General features: G+C 39.0%; 2 protein-coding genes across 2 annotated transcripts; both read right to left on the minus strand.

Moving 5' to 3' along the window:
• Positions 1-1,969: 1,969 nt before the first annotated feature.
• LOC146514307 (heat shock protein beta-1-like) lies at positions 1,970-5,005 on the minus strand. The gene is made up of 3 exons (XM_085165617.1): positions 4,308-5,005; positions 4,144-4,207; positions 1,970-3,598 (listed from the first exon to the last, which is right to left on the minus strand). Exons 1-3 carry the CDS (start codon positions 4,690-4,692, stop codon positions 3,439-3,441), a joined length of 609 nt encoding a protein of 202 aa, XP_085021743.1. The 5' UTR covers positions 4,693-5,005; the 3' UTR covers positions 1,970-3,438.
• A 259-nt stretch (positions 5,006-5,264) lies between these two features.
• LOC146514308 (sushi domain-containing protein 2-like) lies at positions 5,265-20,646 on the minus strand. Its single transcript, XM_085165607.1, has 16 exons — positions 18,917-20,646; positions 18,400-18,598; positions 18,077-18,228; positions 17,809-17,976; positions 17,544-17,718; positions 16,954-17,155; positions 15,921-16,006; positions 13,777-14,045; positions 13,562-13,696; positions 13,296-13,451; positions 10,403-10,651; positions 9,244-9,427; positions 8,790-8,884; positions 8,529-8,708; positions 6,776-6,872; positions 5,265-6,636 (listed from the first exon to the last, which is right to left on the minus strand). Exons 1-16 carry the CDS (start codon positions 18,978-18,980, stop codon positions 6,600-6,602), a joined length of 2,448 nt encoding a protein of 815 aa, XP_085021733.1. The 5' UTR covers positions 18,981-20,646; the 3' UTR covers positions 5,265-6,599.
• Positions 20,647-20,751: the final 105 nt, after the last annotated feature.

Consider the following 20,751-nt stretch of genomic DNA (forward strand, 5'->3'; position numbering starts at 1 on the left):
AAGTAAATGATGAATTATGTTAATTATTGCAACAATTCTGTAGCTGTCTGTAATTTGCAGTATAGGTAGAGTAACGAAAAACACTGATGGGTGCTATTATTCCTGCCAGTACTCCATGTGGATGCTGGAGGGAGACAGAGGACATAGATTTGGGGGTGGGTGGGGGTCCCTCTCCGTGGTGCTGAGGGGGCAACCTTACAGAGAAGAGGCGCCAGAAACTGCAGTTCCTCTAGTGGCCACTGGAGGCTGGCTCCAGAAGTGAGTCGATCCCCATGGGCTCCCGTGTTAAAATATTCAACTTTAGAGCAGTTAAAGGCATGATTACCACCTGGTAAAGAGATCAGTTTTGGCCTCTGTGAGTAGTTTTCCCCTCATAACAACTCTAAGGGTGGTGATAGAGAGTGTGGAGATAGTGGCATGATCACTTTAACTATGTGTGTGAAATCTTGAACCAATCTAGGAACCTTGTCTCAGCAGTTTGTTCAGCCTAACGGACAGACTTTTTGAAGTAATTTTCTTATCATGCCATCAGCCACCAACAAAATTCTGATACAATCTTGGAAGTCTGAGACACCTCCAATATTCAATAGGTGGCTAAAGGGATACACTTAGAGATACAGCAGATGTAGATAGAGCAGGTGTCTTTCAGAAAACTTGCTTACCAATTATCAGTCTAATCGCAAAGTTATATTGAATCTTTTTTGGTCCTGCATATTAACAATAACAGTTGTACTATGAACACTTTTAATTCAAGTAATAATGTATCCTAGTTTATATGTGAGCCTCCGACCATTGTTCAGTTGGTTTTGCGTACCTTTATCTTCTAGGTCTGAAAAAACAATAAACAAAGGGTTAAAACAAATGATTTACACATGCCCTAACACTGGCAGGTGTTATGACCTTTATACTAATACTAGGGCTTGATACATGCTACAGACCATCCAGGAAGTTTTTACTTTTTATCAGCCTGTTAAACACTAATGTGTCTGTGCATTGTAACCATACAGTTTATGAATGCACTTTGCTAATCAAGCTAGCTAGCATTATGCACTGTTAGGGGTGCGGCTGCCATGTGTGAAAGAAGTGAAAGATGAGAGACATTTTTTCCTGTTCATTTGCAGATGCTTCCAGTGGTTTAGTGGTTGATAAATTTGCTTAGAAAGCAAAGGGTCAGTAGTTTACTTCCACTTTGGAAACTCCAAACGGGTTGCGTCAGGAAGGACATCTGGTGTAAATCTGCCAAATCAAGCATGCCTATGACAAGGGAGCAGCTGAAACAACTTTTAGAGTTTATTGTGAAAAGACCCCAAAGATTTGGCTGATTTGTTTCAATTGTTAGTGCATTTTGTTTTTAGCTTGTTTTTTCCTAGCTAAAGTTAGCATCATATTTAATATTTGAATTACACATGCACTTTGTTACCAAATTAGCTGTATGTTAGCATTAACACTGGGTAAATCCCAGGATCTACGCTTCCCTCCAAATATGCTCATGATGGAGTTAACATGCAGTCATTCCAGAAACCAAACTCAAGTATTTAAAAAATGGTAAAAACAAATATGAGTGGCACCCGATTTCAATTTTATTTTTAAATGCTGACTTTCTCTAGTTTTGAACTGGCTTTTCACATTGGTAGTAAATGTTAGTAAAGTACGGAAGCGTAGAGCTGCCACCCAGGCAAAAGAAAAATACAAGTGTATCACGTTATAACGTGAAAAGTTTATTGTTCTAACAAGATACTTTTCCTGTTCGTACAATATACTATCATGTTTGTACAATATACTTTTCACGTTTGAACAACATAATATCACGTTATTACAATATACATAATTATCACGTTCGTACAATATAAATATTATATTGTACGAACGTGATAATTATGTATATTGTAATAACGTACAAACATGATAGTATATTGTACAAACAGGAAAAGTATCTTGTTAGAACAATAAACTTTTCACGTTATAACGTGATACACTTGTATTTTTCTTTTGCCTGGGTGGCAGCTCTACGCTTCTGTAGTAAAGGACTTTGCAAATGTACAGTTCTTTTCACAATTTGTATCTTAAGTACATATAATTAACAGTATTTTCTATTTCAGAAAAAGCATGCTGACTGCCATTCATCTGTTTCTTTGTGACACTTGATTTGCCGCTTTCTACTGATCAAATGACGCTTACAAAAAATGTCAAAATCTCTTACTTTCACTGTGCCTTCTGATTTTTCACCCCAAACATTTGTCATGTAGTATTCTGTTTCAACAGTAGATGTCACCCTTGACTTCAGCATGGGGACAGACTTTTTTAGACACTTTCAAGCCAAGATGAAACTGCCACTGTGTTGTGCAACTCTTACTCAGGAAAAAAAAAGTCACACCCAAATGTGTGCAGAAATATTTATTGTAGCAAGCTCAACATCACCAAGAATATGACAATGACCACACGTGTTGTCGGGATCTATTATTGCCGAGTTCTGAAGGCTGTGAACTGATGGAGAATTTTAAATGGAGTCTATGAGCAACACTGCTCGTGTCTCCTATGAACCTTTTGGTCTGTAGAGCATTAAAGAGAAGTAAGTCTGTTCTTCCACAGTATGAGCTAGGGGATGTCCCTACAGATTGCCTCACAAATTGCACACAGAGCCATCACATTGCCGTAAGAGTCTCAGATAGCAGACAAATCTTGGCTACGTTTGAGGGAGCCTGACTCACCCTAAGTTGGCATGGCCCTATCTTAAATGGACTGGAGAAGAAAAGCAACATTACACATCACTTTTTCCATTTAGTGTTGATGAAGAGCTTTATTTTATTTTTTATTTGTAGCTTTTGCTCGTTATTTTATGTATTATAAATCTTTTTAAAAACAAATACTGTGCAACAAGCTTCTAACCTGGAAGGCGTACCCAAGCTGAATAGGTGGTCTTAGAGAAGAGCTGTTTATGAATCTCTACATGATGAAAAAAGTCTCATGAGGAGGAAATAAATTCCCTTATGTGACTCTAAGTAGAACTTCAATGCCCTCTTGTGGACTGTTTGACAAGACTTTTCTGCATACCTTAAGAAGCACAGCTACTACAGATCAAACTGATTTCTCTTAATCCTGCAATCTGCCAAAGTAAGAATGCATTTATGAACAGAGGATGATGTTTGTTTGTTATTTTCATTTGTTAGGGATTATGTGATATCAGGACAGCTTTATAATGCTGCTTCGTCAAGAAATCATCATATCAAGTTTCAGGTCAAACTCATAAATCTAATCTTGATCTGAAAACATATGAAGTGTCACATTATTATGTTGAACAGTATGAAATGTTCTCTAGTGGAAATAAACCAGCCTGGTTAGTAAATTTGCAATGCTAGAACAATTACGTTTTCTCTTTAGGTCAGTGCTGCAAAGGTTGCTACGCATAACCTGAGCTACATCAAGTTCTGCTCACTGGTTTCACTTTTGTTCATCCTGCTTCTGTCTGATCTGAACTGGTATGACAATCTCATTGCCTGGGATGCTGCTTGATGTCCCTGGCACGGGGGCCTCTACAGACAGGACTCCATCTGTAGACAGGGATGAACTGATCTGCTGCAAGTCAACCCCCTGTGGCAACCTTAATGAAATGAAAAGAAAGTTGGTAAGCAACTAACAGAACAGTGTATTTGTAACATATATATGTTTAACACATTTTGAGAGACTAATTAAACAGATTACAACCTATATATATATCAATGAACTCTATTATTGCTGCAGAATCATCTGTGTATGTGTTGATATTCTCACCTTCTGTAAGCTATACATACTGTTTAAAAGTATTGTGCCACCCCTCATTTCTTTATATTTTCCTTCCAAGGAATCAGATTTTCTTATAATTTCTGAAAGTGATCTTGAGCAATAGCTATCCGATAGTTTCTGAAGGTCTTTCAAAGTTTTTCCTTTGTTAAGTATATCTCAGCCTAGTGTGCAGTGTGTCCTTAAAAAAGTTGAGGAAATTGAAAAACTGGAGGACAAAAGTTTTCACTGCAGGTAACATGTATGTGTAACATTGCATGTGACAAATAAAGGCTTGATTGATTGATTAGTAAATCACTACAGCTATTTCCCAATTTCCAAGAAAAGATAAATAGAAATGACTCATAGTGTTCTCTGACAACCTACTTGTATTTACGAGTGAAGCACCTTGAAACCAGTCCATGCTCATCCTGTCTTTCTTCGTGGGTTCCTTGAAATGAAAAACAAGCAAACAAATGTGCTTTTTACACTTTTCATCACGTATTTCATCATAAATCTCTCTTATGATCAATCAAAAACACTGACACTACCTGATATTTGTAAATAGCCCTCTTTGGTTGTGATTGTGATCTCTTCAGGCGAGAAGTGATTAACATCCAGATTAATCTTCCAGCTGTTTGGCCCTGTTTGGATCTCTGATACTCCACTTGTCAGTTGTCTCAATCCCTTCTGGTCTGTGGGTCGCATACCAATAAATGGGGGGAGAAGGGGACTTTGTGTGTACCCTGGCCATGAGAAAGATGCCAGTCTCTTCTTCGCCCAGTCTAGCCAGTCCAGATCACCGGGCTCCAGGAAGGGTGGAAGACCAAAATCCTGAGCAAAGATACGGCTCGGCTGTGTCCAGTTTGGAAAAGGATCCCATTCCACATCTCTGCGGAAAATTGGACGGGATAATATTTTATTTTCTTCACCCATATCCTAGAAAATCAGATCAATATGAAGGAACAGGTCTGCAAAGAGTATCACTCCACTGTGACAAATAAGTCTTGTCTGATCACCAAGATCCAAACAACAGAGCAGCTGTATTTTTATTGCCCAACAGAAAGTGTGCAGGAGGTCCAAGCAAAGGCGTTCTTTGGCATCTGCACGCTCCAGTCTCACACTTTAAATACCCGGGTGGGTCATTTTAACACTTGCGTGGCAGTAAGAGTGATCTAAAGGATGAGAATGATTTATGAGATGAGCTGGGAGTTACTCCTCTGTTGCCCGGGACATGGAGGGGATAATGCTAATCATTTGTATTTATATCTCTGGAGTGTCTGTGGCAAGTTGTTGGTGAATGACTCTGGAAGCAAGGTTATTCAGCAGAGGCCTCTGCAGTCTTGTCACATACTGGTGCTCTTTGTCCAAAGAAACGACAGCCTTGGGTTGCGTGAGGGAACAGCACGTACATTCAGAGTAATACAGTAAACAACAGTGTTACTTTCTGAACCCAAGATTGACTTGAAAAGATGAGATCAAATCGAGAACAATAACGCGATAAACATGTGGGACAAACTGTTATTTACCACAAACTAAAGATGTGTTTACAGCCAGGACAAAGCGACAGACTGAGAGACTGACGCAGTGGAGTGGTTGTGAGGAATTTCACATGCACACATGAATCTGGGCAACAAGGGTGATATGCTGAACAAATAATGAAGCGAGCTTGAGATTCATAAATCAACCAGGCATCTGAGGTGGAACTTTACTAATGAATTTATTAATGAGGAAATATCTGAAATCTTTTAAGAGCAAGAAGTCAAATTATCCCCAAAGGGCAGTTAAAGTGCATTTTAAGGACTGGAAAGTTGACATTACATTTATGGATCATCTGAGAATAAATACAGAAAGTTATTATTAGTACTCATATATAGGTATGAGTAAAACAATCAGGACTAAATATAATCATTCTTAGGCATACACCTGAGCTTTAAGATGCCACGTCTTTGATTTAGTTGCTCTTAACATGTTGTAATATTGTTTTCACCATACCAGTGTAAATGTACAGCACTGCAAAAGGCTCAGAAACTCACAGTAACAATGTGATGTTGGGTCTGAGTCATATGTGTGTGCCAAAAAACTGTGGTTAGTTTGATTCAAGAATAAGATTCACCTTCTCATATTATATTTTAATACAGTTTAAAAACAAACAAACAAAACACCACAATAGCCAACTGTATAAGAGCATTTATTAACATTTAAGAAATACACAACCAAGAAAGTGCAGCGTTTTCTTCTCTAAATACACAATAGTTCAAATATTTATATTAGTTTTTTGACATTGTCATAAGAGGAGTGTTTAGGCAGTGGCAAGGAGCAGTTTGCTGAAGTTCATCAGTTTATCTAATAAACTGGGTGCTGTATTCACTTCATTAAAACAATACAAAACCCAAAAGAAAAGCAACACAGTTTGACTTTTCAACACAAAGGGAGGTTAAATGTGTTGCACTGTATGTAGATATTAACTGTGCAGAGGAACCTGTTCCCAGAGGAGCAGCTAATCAACAGACAAAGCAACTGTTGGAGCCCCAGGTCCAATGAGTTGGTCGCCCGAGGACTGACAAAGTTTAAACTGTCCAAAGTTTGCAATGAAATACCTGGGAGTCAGAATCACGACAACAGCAGTCATCTTATTAGTGTAGACAGGAGGCTGGAAGAATATAGAAGCTAGCAGTTATAGTATTAACAGTTCACATGCAGTCGACTTGGTCTTGGACATTGTTAATAAATAGACATAGCCTCTTCCATTTCTAGATTAATGTTTTACCCATTACCTGTTTAGCTAGATTAATGTTTAATCTACATTTATAGGTGTGTCATTGTGGATTCTCCCCTAAGCTCTAATGACTCTCCGTTTCTGCTGACTGTTCATCTTTTCTGAAATTGAAAGGGATACAAAATAAAAGTTAACTCAACTTTCACTCAGCAACAGGTACCATAACATAATCCTGATAAAATGAGTGCATATCATCACTTTATTCATCCACTAATAAGATTATGTAATATCTTACTGTACCTTTTACGTTTCCTGGAGTGGAGCACGATTACTGTTATGATCACAATTAGTGTCAGCACTCCGATGACTGAACCAGCCACAATCCCTGCGGTATTACCTGAAGGCACAGATTTAAATGAGACTCTTTTCCCAATGAGTCAAGTTATCCAGGACAAATGGGAAAAAATGGGACTTGATTGTTAAGTGTGTAAAAATCAAACAGGAATCACATGATTCAGAGTTTGATTTAGCTGAAAAACAAAGTAGAAAACATGATCTTTATATGTTTTTTAAAAAAAGGGTGCAAGTCTTATACGAGGGTATCATGTCCACAGTACAGATTTTGTATATTTGTGTGTTTGTTTTTTTGTCCTCTCCAGCACACATCAAGTGCAACGAGACTTCTTGGAAAGATCTAAAAAATAGCAACTGCATGGAAAATGATGCAACGGTGCATGAAAAGATGATTTTGAACACTAGACTGGCCAAAATTTCTTTCACTTTTCTACTTTGCTTTTTTGTATTGTTGTTGTTTTTACTTTTTTGTTCAGACAAAAGCATCTCAGCAACTATTCTTTAAATTGCTATTACAGACATGTGCAGGTCACAGATGAGAAATCCTGACTGTACCCTGACCTTTCGTGTAAGAACATCAGCAGGCCAAATGCGTCATTATCAATAGAAAGGTCTACAGCCTGACAATAAATCCTAATGGCTTTGGTAAACCTTTGGCCCTTGAAAGTTTGTAGGTTAGAAAATAATCTCCTGACAGGCATTATATGAGTTCAGTGAAATCTCTTTTGTTACTAGAGTTATTGCTCGTCCTCAGCTTTTATTTTTCTTCTAAAAGAAAATTCTATCTGCTGCTGTACAGATGAGGAGAATCACCCTCCCCTCTGATGGCTGATATGGTGGAAGATCACTTGCAGATATTTAATTTTTGGCACTGGCACAACTGGTATCTCTAAGAGGATCATGATGTGATGCTTTTACTTTTTCTATGCAAAAAACTGGGCTGTTAATTTAGGTTTTCGGTTTAGTCCTCATTCCTTTGAGAGCGGGATGCATGCACAATCTTTCCCATTCTTTGATTCTGCCCTTTCTGTGAAGACTTCTGTTTTTCATCAAATTTAGGTCATTGCCTGCATATTATCTGATTGAACTGGGTGCTGATAAATGCACATCTTGAATGTCTAATCCTATGAGTAACAATTAAAAGCCTTCAACATTTCCTTGGGAAGTTACAGGGCAAGTGTGAGCGCTGAAGCTGCGCTTTGTTTTGCTTATTCGCAAGGTTTATAGTACAAATCCAAACAAGAAATACCGGCAATATATTACAGTTGAAGAAGTAAGAAGATGCACGTCTCTTAACATCTCTTTGCACTGCATGTTTGTAACTACTAAATAAGTAAATAAGCAACGAAAAGGAGGCCCGTGATTAAAAAAAAAAAAAAAAAAAAAAGGTGAGAGTGCTGCTACTTCTTCTGAGGTATTTTTCCAGTGACACAATTCTTCTTTTTTTCTGATTCTGGGAAGTCTAAAAGAGAGACTGAATTAGCCATGTAATATGATTGATCAGATCCATCCTCGTGCTCAATCTTTGTTTTTCCAATTTGACACGCTTGTATGAAAGTCGTTTGATGATATTTTTGTGCATTTCACAATCCTGCTCAAAGACGGACACATTTGTCACCAATCATCTGTTGATTTCTGAAGATCAAAATCTTGTTATTTATTGATTTCATCATTTATTGATGTCATAATGTGTCCATACTGGAAGCCACGCAGCGTGTCTCCTCTCCAGACCACTGGCCGTCGGCCTGACATAGTCGCACTGTTGATCCTTTGAGATTGTAGCCCTCATTGCAGGAAAGCCGCACCTTAGCTCCTTGTAAGTAGGTGGTTCCCTCCTTTTTCCCATTATCAGGTGGTGAAAGCCACCCACAGGATAATACTGCAAAGTATGACAATGTTATACCAAGTGGTACATAATAATCAATGGAATATCTTTTGGATAATTTTTAAAGCTTTTTACCTGGTTTTAGATCCTCTACAAGAGAAACATGACTCTGGAAAGACATTCTCGTAGCATTTCCGATTCCTGGACTACGACCTACCAGGATGTCATACCTACAGTACACAAGCAAAGATCAGAAAATGAGATTTTATGTCTTTTAACAAGTTGTGCCATATACCATATTATTTCCCATAACGCTACTCAGTATTTCTCATGTATTCCTGTGTGTGGCAGAGAGTCAATGTGTAGTCTTCACACCCAGTGGAGGATAATATAATTGATGCACTGTACGTGTGACATCATCAGTGTGTTAGTAGCCGAATTAAACTTTATGTGCAAAATTAGCACACATTTATTTAACCGTTTAACATTTACTGACATATCTGAAGCAGATATGCTTCATAAAAACATTACACTTACATTCAGTTTGTTATTATAATAATAGAAAGCTAATCAAAGTTTTCACTCATACCTACAGAATTGAGAGCCTTCTCCGGAGCATATCGTTGCTGCCTGATTGGCGAGTGGATCATCTGGACTCTCAGGAACCAAAAACACTGGAATAAAACTGGTGTCATGTCTGGGGGCATGGTAATATGTTTCCAACAAGTATTCTGAATCATAGGTGAACAAGGCAGACTCGTTGGCTATTGCCCCTGTAAGACAAAAACAGAGCTATACTTTCATTTCCCACCACAAATATCATAGAAAAACATGCTCTTAGTATTAAAGCAGACACAACCCCTGACAGAGAGCATTATCACAAAAAACTGATGGATTTAATTCATGTGACATCCTTTGAGGATTAAAAATGAAACCAACCACCACCTACCACAAAACTGAAGTTCCTTGGATGACCACTTGAGGTTAGTCTTTTTGCCTAATTTTGCCATCAAAGCAACAGGGATAATTTCTTTTAAATAATGACATAAACGTTAGGGTTGGTGTCTAGTTGACTGCACTAACCAACGGTTAAAGAAGTCTGTGTTCCAGTTTCCTTGATTGAAATGTTAGAGTTTTATTTTTATATTACTTTGTCAGTATCTGTCTATGTGCGATGCACTTTGCTAACCAAGCTTTCTGCTGTTTTCATGAAAGCTAGCATTGCACTCTACATTCCTGCCTAACAAAAACTGACTGGGTCAATAAACTTCTCAGGAAAGTGTTTACAGCGGTCAGGACAGTAAGCTGCATCTCCACATTCTTCTACAGGGGCAGGAAGTATCGTAGTAACCACAGCTATTGCCCCCTTGTGGCAAGTTTAAAGCACTTCGACACGGATCACTTATCAGACCTGGAAGATATGTTCAGGTTTTATGTTTATGTTTATTGTGATATCACAGTGGAAAGGTCTCGCTGTCACAGGCTGAGAGCATGGGTGCCACTTGGACAGATTCACCCGTTAACATGCATATCTTTGGGAGGAACTGGAGTACCCAGAGGAAACCCTGCACAGGACTCCATTCTGTGAGGCGATAATGCAAACCACTCTACCCTTGTACCAGTGCTGTTCTGTCTTTCAACCACCTCAAATCTTAGATTTGCCAACTGTTACTCTTACTTCAGAAAAACTAAGTAACAATAGCAGTTTTCCCACAAATTAGTGATGTAAAGGTTTAGCGATTTCTTACAGCTGGCCCCAAAGCTGAACAGCTCCTCTGGATTGCTGGAGTTCTGCACAATACTCCCGTTGCTGAAAACAAGGTCATCTTTGGCATCACCATTCATCTTTCCCAAAAGTCCAAGAGTGTCGTCTTTAAAATCCTCTGGCAGGAGCACAGTGGTTGTCATGGTTCCCTCTCTCTGTCGGACTTCCACCCCGGCTCCAGAGGGAAACATCACAGTCACATTTGTAGACGTAGGAGAAAACAGAAATGCACCTACGAGAGAAAAAAAGACAGTTTGTGCCATTAAAACAGTGCTTTATAGATTTCTGCAGTGTTGGAAGAAGTACTCAGCCTTTACTTATATAACCAGTGTTGGGACTAACGCGTTATTAAGTAACGCGTTACAGTAACTATGTTATTATTGTGGTAACGAGCACGGTAACTAGTTATTATGCCAAAATCAGGAACGCGTTAGTCGTTACTAGGATTTAGATAGGGTCGTTACTCGTTACTTCGTGTGGTGGCTATCGCGGAGCTTCCACAGATTCTGTAACATTAACAAGTGGTGGAGGCAGCAGGTGGATGAGGGAAAGGGGACGCAGAAGGAAAAGAGACCCGAGGCGGCCGCCGGTCCAAGTGTGAACTGAACTTCAGGTAAGAAGTTATGACCTGCAGTCTATCTGGGTCAGATATAAACCAAGTTTAGGTGGAGTTTATTTTCGTTATTCTGACTTTTTCCGTACTGCGTACTAGCTAGCATGACGGAGTTTCTATACAGCTGGGTGGGTGCTATGAAGTTAATGATGTTGAACTTTATTTTGTTCATAAGTTATTAGAGTTGCCAACCGTCCCGTCTGGTATTCAGAGAAAATATTACGCGTTTCTTATTGAGGCGAAAAGGAACAGTTTGTCCCGTAATTCAGCTACAATGAAAAAGACACAAAGCTGGAGTTATTCTGTGTTTGCTGCACAGCTGCCTCTTCTTCTCTCATTCTCCCCCTCCCTCTCCTGTTTCTACTTTAATCATGAAAACTGATCAATGATCAGCTGATCGGCTTTTCTCTCTTGTTTGTTTATCGCCTACTTTGCGGCAGAAACAGGAAACCAGCCGATGTCGCGTTAAACAACAGCAGCACGTTTAAGCTTGATCAGCAGTTGTAATTTATTTAATATTAATTTCTAGTATCAGCTGATGTTTGCTGGAGCCACAGCTGCAAAAAAGCTGCTGGTCATGATGGTTTGGATATGTGGTGAGAGGGAAACATGAAGATGAAACCAGGAGATGTCCTTACTGAATCATCAGAGCTGAACAGGTGATGGAGAAACAGGTTTACCTTTTAGGTGACATGAATGAGTTGAAGGGAAGTTATGAACTGTTTCTGAGAGACAGATAACCCCAGGATCCTTTTTTAGGTAGCTGACAGCTGGTAACTGTGCAGGGGCGGGTCTAGCAAAGTTTTGCCAGGGGGGCCAGGTAGGGCATTAACAGGGAGAGGTGGGCACAAAGAAATACTTTTCTTTCTTATTCTCATTTAAAATGTCTAGCTTTTAAAAAATAATTATCTGAATCTTACAACAAAGGATTGATACATATATACCATCAAAACAGTGAACATCACTGTCACAACAGCGTTTGTTTTCATTCAAAGGCTTTATGATTTTTCCTATAATGGCGGGCCGGTCTCTAGTCAAAGTGCCCGGGCCGATTTTTTGTCCCAGTCCAGCCCTGTATGCAGCTCATCTGCAGTCTGGTGTTACCTACATCTTCCTATTCAGAAGGCAGAATTTCCAAGTTCTGAGTACAATCGAAAGCACCACGACTGCAGTTTTTGTGTTGGATGTAAAAGGCGCACACGACACTGTGACGTAGGCTAGAATCATGGCAGCAGTCAATGACGGTCCAGGCGTGGGATTTCTCTCGTGGAAATATGCACATTATCTTTTCCTTTCTATTGGTAGGTGGCACAGTGCACTTGTGGCAAGTAAGCAAGCTAGAAGACTGGCAAAGTTATGGAAGCAACACATTAACAAGAGAATTCTGAGTAAAACCAAAGTTACTTTCCCTAGTAACTAGTTACTTTGAAAGTAACGAGTAACTTGAAGTAACTGAGTTACTTTTGATAGAAGTAACTAGTAATGTAACTAAGTTACTATTTTAAAGTAACTTACCCAACACTGTATATAACATATAAGACAGCACCTGATATAAGTATATGGCTGTTATCCCTTTTGAGGTGGTTGCCTTGGGCCTCTTAGATTTAAGTCACTCCATGCAAACACCAACCTTTCAAAGTGAAATTCATACAGGAGTCACATGAGTTTTAAAGGACAGCTACTGAGCAAATATTGTGTTGGCATGCTGTTTCAATGCACTGCGAGCCACTGCACATTTGCAGATCTCCACAATGGCTTGCCTCACAGTGGAGGACATTTGGGCTGGCTGTTGTCCTTCATATGTCAAGACGTTGCAGAAGAGGTCAGCACTGATGGGGAGCAGTTTCACTGTTCACAAACTTGTACATGTTGAAATAATAAGGAAGATGCTCCTGGTCAGGCTCTAGACCTTATGCTCCTTCTTAATAATACTCAGTGTTATAGCTGTACACCCAAGGCCTCAAGGCCTTCAACACAGAAGCTGATGTTTTTTCTCCACACAAGTATGAACTTTTTGATTTCGCCTTGTGAAACCTGTGAATTCAAATCTTTACAGAAGAAAGCGTAAAAATGTTTTTTTAGCAAACTGATATTGAAAGTAAAATCAGCTGCACAATAGAAAACATAATGTTACAAGAGTACGAGAGCCCACAAGTACACTCACTTCCAAAGAAAATGTTCGGAGTGAATACAGTTTTTAATAAGGGTTCCGAATAAAACCAGTTTGTTTCATCATGAGGAATAAGATAAATCAGTTTCTCACCATTTAAGTCCATCCAGGTCTGCTCAGTAAATGAGAGCGTTTTCTGGTTGAGCAGCACTTCGAGGTCACTGTTACCACTGACCAGCCGTACCTCGATGATGTCAGAGGACGCTTCTCTCATAGCAACAGATGACAGCTTTGTGGCGTTGGTTGTTTCTAAGAGTGGTATAATCAGGTAAATAAACTGCTGTAATAGTTTTCTTTCTTCAGTGACAGCATTTGTGGAGCATTGTTCACAGTGGTAGTGTTAAAGTTCACTGGCTCACCCGTCACAGGCTCTGTTCTGCCTTGGATTGTCAGCTGTTTTTCCGCTGATGTCACCAAAGTGTATTCCCCTTTGCCGTTGAAGGAGTAGCTAGTGCCGTCAAATGTTATGAAGTGAGGGTCTCCAAAGACCACAGCTGATATTAAACACACAACAAAAATAAAGACACTAAAAACTAATCTTGTGAAACACGCTGTACTACCAGGGCTAACTCACCTGACTCGGGGGACTTGTAACGCCTGCAGTCACTGGAGGGCCGGTGTTTGAAGTAGTAATGGCAGTTGTCAGACCAGAGGCAGCAGTAATAGAAGCTGAGGACATCGTATATCCAGTGAGACAGTCCAGGGATTCGAGGAGGTTTCTTGTAAGGAGGTGAACCCCAGTCATGCGCTCGGTCTGGAGTACTACCCCCAATCGAGTCTGCTGTCAGGACCTGAGCGCCGGTGCTGTCGTAACAGCACTGCTGTCCTGCTCCGTACTTGGGACTGTGGATAAATTTCCCAAACAGTGTCAGTAAGATCTGTTAAAGCCAAAGGCAAAAAAAACAATTTAAACAAGACTCCACAGTCATTCTAGTGGGTAGCACAAGCTTATAACAAGAACATAATACTGCATGATACTGTTTTTAACATATCTGAATTTTTTTCTAGTGTTGGCCTTTTTTTACATGCGTAAATAAATAATAAGCTAAAAAGGAAATTCTGAGAATTTTCTAAATATGTATTTATAAATCCAAATGCAAGAGTATGTTTCTCTAATACATACAGTATAATGACCACACAAAACGTTTTGTGTATTTTTAGGTGCAATCTTAAAAATGTAACCATGGAACAGAAATAAACTTTGCACTAATCTAATTAATGAGACAGGAGCATAGGAGCGACACAAGCTGATCCAACGTTGAAAACTCAAAAACTCAACTCAAACAAACCAAGTGCAAGTTAGACAGTGAGTAGGAGTTTGTTTGCAATGTTTGATCAATACAGTAACCTCAAAAATAAGCTACTGTACAACAGAGGTGTGCGTGTGTTCATAAATAAAGATTTTGCCACAAAGACTAGACATAGTCTAGACTGGATATTATAGAAAATATTATATTCTCGGAATGCATGACACTGACTGTATCTGGTGAGGATGATATACATGTGTGTTTCATTACATTAACATAATTAGAATTACGAGTCCAGATATTTCTCATTTCCTTCTGACCATTAAACCACCTTTAAAGCTTTTAACAGTTTAAATGAAGAGTTCCTTCCACTGAGTCGTTACACAGCATTTGCATTTTACGCCACTGGTTTTGGCTTTGACATGAGTCCAACCACACTCGCATGTGTCTGCCAGCTAGCATCATCCTTGACTGGCCAATAAAACCTACTGACCCCCTGACACACGTCGCTTTATCACTATCTTCAAAACCCTGGATAGGCCATCTGGGCAGTTAAATACATTTATGTTTAGTTATTCAAAGACTTAATATTTGCAAGACAACATTTCTATAACCGACCTTGACTTTGTGTTTAAAGCACCACCGTAACTTTGGCGGCTGGGGAAAGAACTATTTTGCTAAAGTTTAAGGTAGCAACCGAGATCATCTTGGTTAGCTTTGACTCTTGGCATCCAGTTCAACAAGCTGAATTGTACAGAAGGAAGCACAGCAGATTTTTTGATTTGACACCATCACAGCCTCACATCTATGTGCTCACTTCGTCACAGGTTATCATAATAACACCAGAACAGTAGTGAATTTCCTTCATAGCCATTATTGCATTTCGTTCCACATCATTACACTTTGGTATTGCCCTAGTTTGTACATTTTAGTCTGATATTACTAAGCTAAAAAACACAGTTACAAAGCTGCAAAAACTAAAAATATAAAGCAAAACAAAACGAAAACAACAAAACTTAGACGTCCAATAAAAGCATAGTTTCTGCAGCCTGCAGATGAGGGTGCTTTTGTGGTATGTGTTCAGTAATATATTGTGTATTTATTGAGTAGGACTATAGTTAGTCACTTAGCTAGTTAGTTATAGTTATGGGTTATGGGCTATGGTTCGTACCTACATCAAAACTTAACTGGTGTAATGCATGGTGTTTAACTGCAGCGTCCTGAAAGTAAGTGGATATATGGTAATGAAAGTACAAAGTGTACTACTGCTCACTATCAGCCCAAATATAAGAATAAACAAGTGAAAACATGAGCCCTATTTTGTTATATGATTTGTTTTAACTTAAAACAAATACTTTAAAATGAAAAAAAACTTTATTCCACACATATGCTACGTATTTTCTCAATTCGAATGCATATGTGGGGTTTAAAATACTTGAACTCTGGGCACCACTCTAACCAGAAGACTCACCTGGCTTGTATAGCCCTCACACAGTGAACACTCCCAGGATGGTAGGTGCACACACTCCCTTTCTCTATATCACACCCATAGTCAGTCTGAGGAGAAAGATGAAATGTCTGTGACCTGGCAGCCAAATGTGCAATTCACTGTGATCACGTGTTCACTGTAACTTTGAAAACATATCCCATGTCCGGCTTATTGTTGAAAAAATGGAGATGTTATGTTGCAGTTTGTGAATAACTTTCTATTGTGCAACCTGAAGTAGGAGATCAGCTTCCTGTTTGAAAATAGCAAATGCTGTGGATGATGGGTAGAGGTGTTGTAACCCAGTCCAGAAGCTTAATTATTCCATGAACAATAAAACCATACAAAATTTTGATTATATTATTACATCCTTATTTGTGAGGCAATAACATCTGAAATGTTCAGCTTTCATGTTCTCATAATTAAGAGAGACCTTCATGAATTTAAACTGATAAGCAACGACCATTTACAAACGATAACAGCTACTGATAATCATCATAGACATGTGAAGTAATTATACACGTTTAGTTTCTGCATTAAAAATCTAAACTGCTGATGATCTCTCAGTCCCCTAAATCCCAAATATATTTTTTAGGCTTTTTTTAGTTCCAGCTTCTATGCATGAGTTTTTTTTTTTTCAGTGTCTCTCTTCATCTCTTTGTCCAGTGTTCAGTTCATTTGTGTTCAGTGTTTCTATTTATTCCCATGTTTTACTTTGTTTCCCATGCATTGTCTCTAGTTTTACTTCCTGCCTGTTATTTACCTTAACTGTATTTTGCTGTGTTTAGTTTCCCTCCCGTTTCCACTTAGCTTGTTACCTCGTGTGTATTTATAGCCTCAGTTTGACTGTGTTCTTTGTTTTGTCTGTTAGGTTCTCATGCGTTCTCCATTGTGCTTCCTTTTTACTGTCTGTAGTTGTCCCCTTCTTCCTTAGCAGCTGGACTTAAAAAGTACAGTTTTTGCATTGCTGTTAAAAATGTGTGCAACCAAGTTTTTATTTTCTGCTCCTCTCACTTACATGAAACCTGCCTGTGTCTGCTCTCGCTTGAGCCAGCATGCAGGGGCAGTCTATGATCTCACTGAGGAAGTTGGGCAGCTGATTTTCCAGCTCGTCCCATGCCAGACATTTCTCCAGGGCCCAGCCTGCTGAGTCCTTCCTGAAATTCTCCTCCAGATGCCACGCCAGAGCATGATCCTCGGTCCACGCTGCCTGAACATTCCTGAGCATAACCAACAGAACTTTTTGTATACCTCAATTGTAAAAGAGATATTACATGTAGAAATTAAATTTTTAGACTTAAATGTTTTTCAGGCTTCAACTTGTAGGATTTAGGGCATTCTTTTGGCAGAGGTGAAATTTATATCCATGTATAATTTCTTTTGTGTATAATCAAACAAAATATGTGTATTCATTACTTTAGAAATATCAGAAAGCACACACCAAAGACTAGAGGCTTTTTTACATTTAGAAACAGAGGGTGAAAGGAACCTATCCACATACGCCACACAGTGGAATAGTAAATGCTAATAAATATTGATCTTTGGACGATGAAAATCCTTATTCACTAAAACAGTCGCCTATATACCACAGAGAGTGTTTGCACGTACCACATGCCGTCAGGATGGCTGCTGGAGCTGACGCGCACAGAGCCGAGCTCCCAAGACGAAAAGCTGTTCTCTGCTGGTTTGGGCAAAAAGCTGAAGGAGCCAGTGTTAGGATGATCCTTTGCAAGAGAGTATAAATACTGCCATTCACCCAGCCAGTACTCTGTATAGGGCTCTCCTACAGAGAAACACTGTGGTTAAAATCACGTATTTCTCCAGTCAACAAACTCATGTGAGCTATAAAGTGTATATAGAGAATTTCACCAACCTGTCTCCCTGTATCCCCAAAGCTCTATATTGACCTTTTCTGCTCTTACTAAAGAGGTATTCCACATCATCTCAAGAGTGCCTCCAACATTAGGTGTGCCATAGTACTGCCATTTTGTTGAGTTGTCCAGAATCGCCTTGAACTTAGAATCTAGCTTACCGGTATGAACTGCAACAGCACAAAAAATCATGGTTAATGTGATCTCCATATCAAATGGAAAATGATGGGTTCTAATAACACCCATAAGAGTGTCTAGCGGGTATTATACCTGAAAGCCAAGTTCCGGCTCTAGTGAATGTAGTGCCATTGTCTGATGAAATCTCAAAAGGAATCCATCCTGTTTCATATAACAGCGGGGAGATACAATGGCCTGTCCCTCCGTCATCCACATATCCCACCGTATTAATGTTGCCATTGAACCTGCCATAATAAAAGAATGATTAGCAGGGTTCTGATCTGTATTTAAACTCTTTAATGTTAACATAAATAACACAGCTGTCCATGAAAGTCCATTGGATTCGGTTATTTTACATGAATAAAATGTTAGCTCAGTGTCCACTTATAAGCTCTACAGAACTACAGATGTCTTACCTGCATTCAATCTCTGAAGCCGTTTCGAAACTTGCATCAAGCATAATAAAATCTGTGCCGCCGAAAACAGACCCAGAATATGGAGATATATCCACGCAGTACTCTTTATAGTCTGCGCAACAGTTCGCCAGAGATGTGCATGTAGTGTGGCATGAACAGGAGTCCAAGTTTTTCCCACAGTTCTTTTCACATGTTTGTCCTGTTCAAAATAAATGACAGAAGCTCAGGTGTGGAATTTCTTTGTGTGAAAGAAAAGACAAAATATTTCACTCTAACTGGTGGATTAAAGTGTTGATTCAGCTGATTTGGCTCATTATTGAACATTATGATGGATTCACGAAATATTTTAATCAGTTTTACATTATTTTGTTATAGTAAAGTTGTATCATTTAAAATATATAGGCTTTTTTGTGAGAACTGTTGTTGCAAATTTACTACTCACTACATCATGATTGAAAACCAGAGATCGCACATTTCTTGAGGATGTTGTTATAAATATATCATACAGTGCACTTACCTGATGTGCTGGAGATGCATGAAAACAGAAGGGCAACTATTACAGCTGTGAACCTTCCCATCATGACAGAGCCAAACTGTCAGCCAAGATTTCGACTACACACTCCTGGCTGCTGTTCTACTTTTGTCCCACATATATATATGCTCAGCATTTTCCTGAACCTTGGACCTTTGATAATCTGCGTGTACAAGCATCTGTTTAATCATCAACAACTGGATAACATTTAAGGCTTAACCTTCACGTGCCTCCTTTCAACGATGTCTCGTGTCACACTAATCACACTTGAAAAGATTTATAGTCACATTTAGCTAAAGATACAATGCGTCTAGAGATATGGGGATAAAAAAAGAACAAATATTAACCATCTTCAATAAAACACAATAGAGTATTTTAGTTAGTGGTTCTCTAGTGCGGGCCTCTAGTGGTGGGGCAAAGTGCCTCTGCAAGAGGGCGCGAAATAAAGTAAAATAAATAACTGATTGAGGGAGAATAAACAAAGAGTTTGCTAATGGTATCTTGCTATTTATTTCATATTTACACGTTTACAAATGATTAATACAAAAATTGGGTTTGGGGGCATGAACCCACTGAACCCCATTAAGATCCTGTATCACAGCCTGCAATTAAACTAACTTACTAACTAACTAAAACAGTTTCATGCATCCTGATGTGCCAGAATCTTGAACCACAGTTCACAGACAGCCAGTTTTACAGTGGTCCCTCGTTTATCGCGAGAGTTACGTTCTAAAAAAAATAACCTGCGATAGGTGAAATAGTCAACTTTATTCTTTTTACAATTATTATAGATGTTTTAAGGCTGTAAAACCCCTCACTACACACTTAAGCAATTTTCTCAGACAGACATGAACATTTTCACGCTTTTCTCTCTCGTTTAAACACTCTCAAAGTTCAAACCTTTGTAGAAAAATAAGCCCAGTATTATAGAATGAAACCAAAGACACCCGCAGGTTTGACGGTGCAAAATGTTTCATCGACATTGTTGTGTTTGTTGGGGAGAAAACTTACAAACACACAGTACAGCGCTTCAGAGTCACACTGCTAGCGATCAAAGATTTATGTAAATTTGACAAGCTGAACGCATTCTGTACTGTACAGGAGACGCGGCACGAGATTGATTGACAGTGGTCTACAGCCAATCAGGACGCAGAACACAATGCGCTGTAAAATAAGAAAAGAAAAGGAAAGAAAAAGCATGAAAAATTGCGCACCAAATATCCGCGAAACAGCGAGGCCGCGAAAGGTGAACCGCGCTATAGCGAGGGACCACTATAAACGCAGTAGCTGTAAAACAGCTGTAGGGTCATGAGTCCTCCAGTAGAGGGAGCTCCGGCCTTTGGAGTTATCACACTGACGCACATTAATGACCAGGAAGTCAAGCTGGTCCAGTGGCCTCCTAGCCTTCTTCAGTCTGCGTGATGTTATCATTATGTTGATAACATATCTAAGAAAAACAGGTTAGAGAGTTAGAGAGTGGCTTAATTCTTATCTGAGACTGTATTGACTGAGTTAGTGTGCTGTAAATGTACTTCAGAACTGCGTAATAGCAGCATGTACTGTAAAGCATAAACATAATACATACATAAACATAATCTGCACAATTCATTGGAGTTTCCTCTGCTAGACTAAACCATAATCTGACAATATTGCCACAACAAGGATGTTTTAATATAAAGGTACAACATGACTGAGGTATTAAAAATGTTACAGTCATGGCTTTGCACACATATATTTCTTTACTGTTATCAAGTAATTCTATGAATATTTTGTATATATAATACAGTGTACATACATGAATCTGTTTGTTTACATAGAGA

The sequence above is a fragment of the Neolamprologus multifasciatus genome, chromosome 7 (genome assembly GCF_963576455.1).
Source record: "Neolamprologus multifasciatus chromosome 7, fNeoMul1.2, whole genome shotgun sequence".
In the NCBI taxonomy this organism is placed as follows: domain Eukaryota; kingdom Metazoa; phylum Chordata; class Actinopteri; order Cichliformes; family Cichlidae; genus Neolamprologus; species Neolamprologus multifasciatus.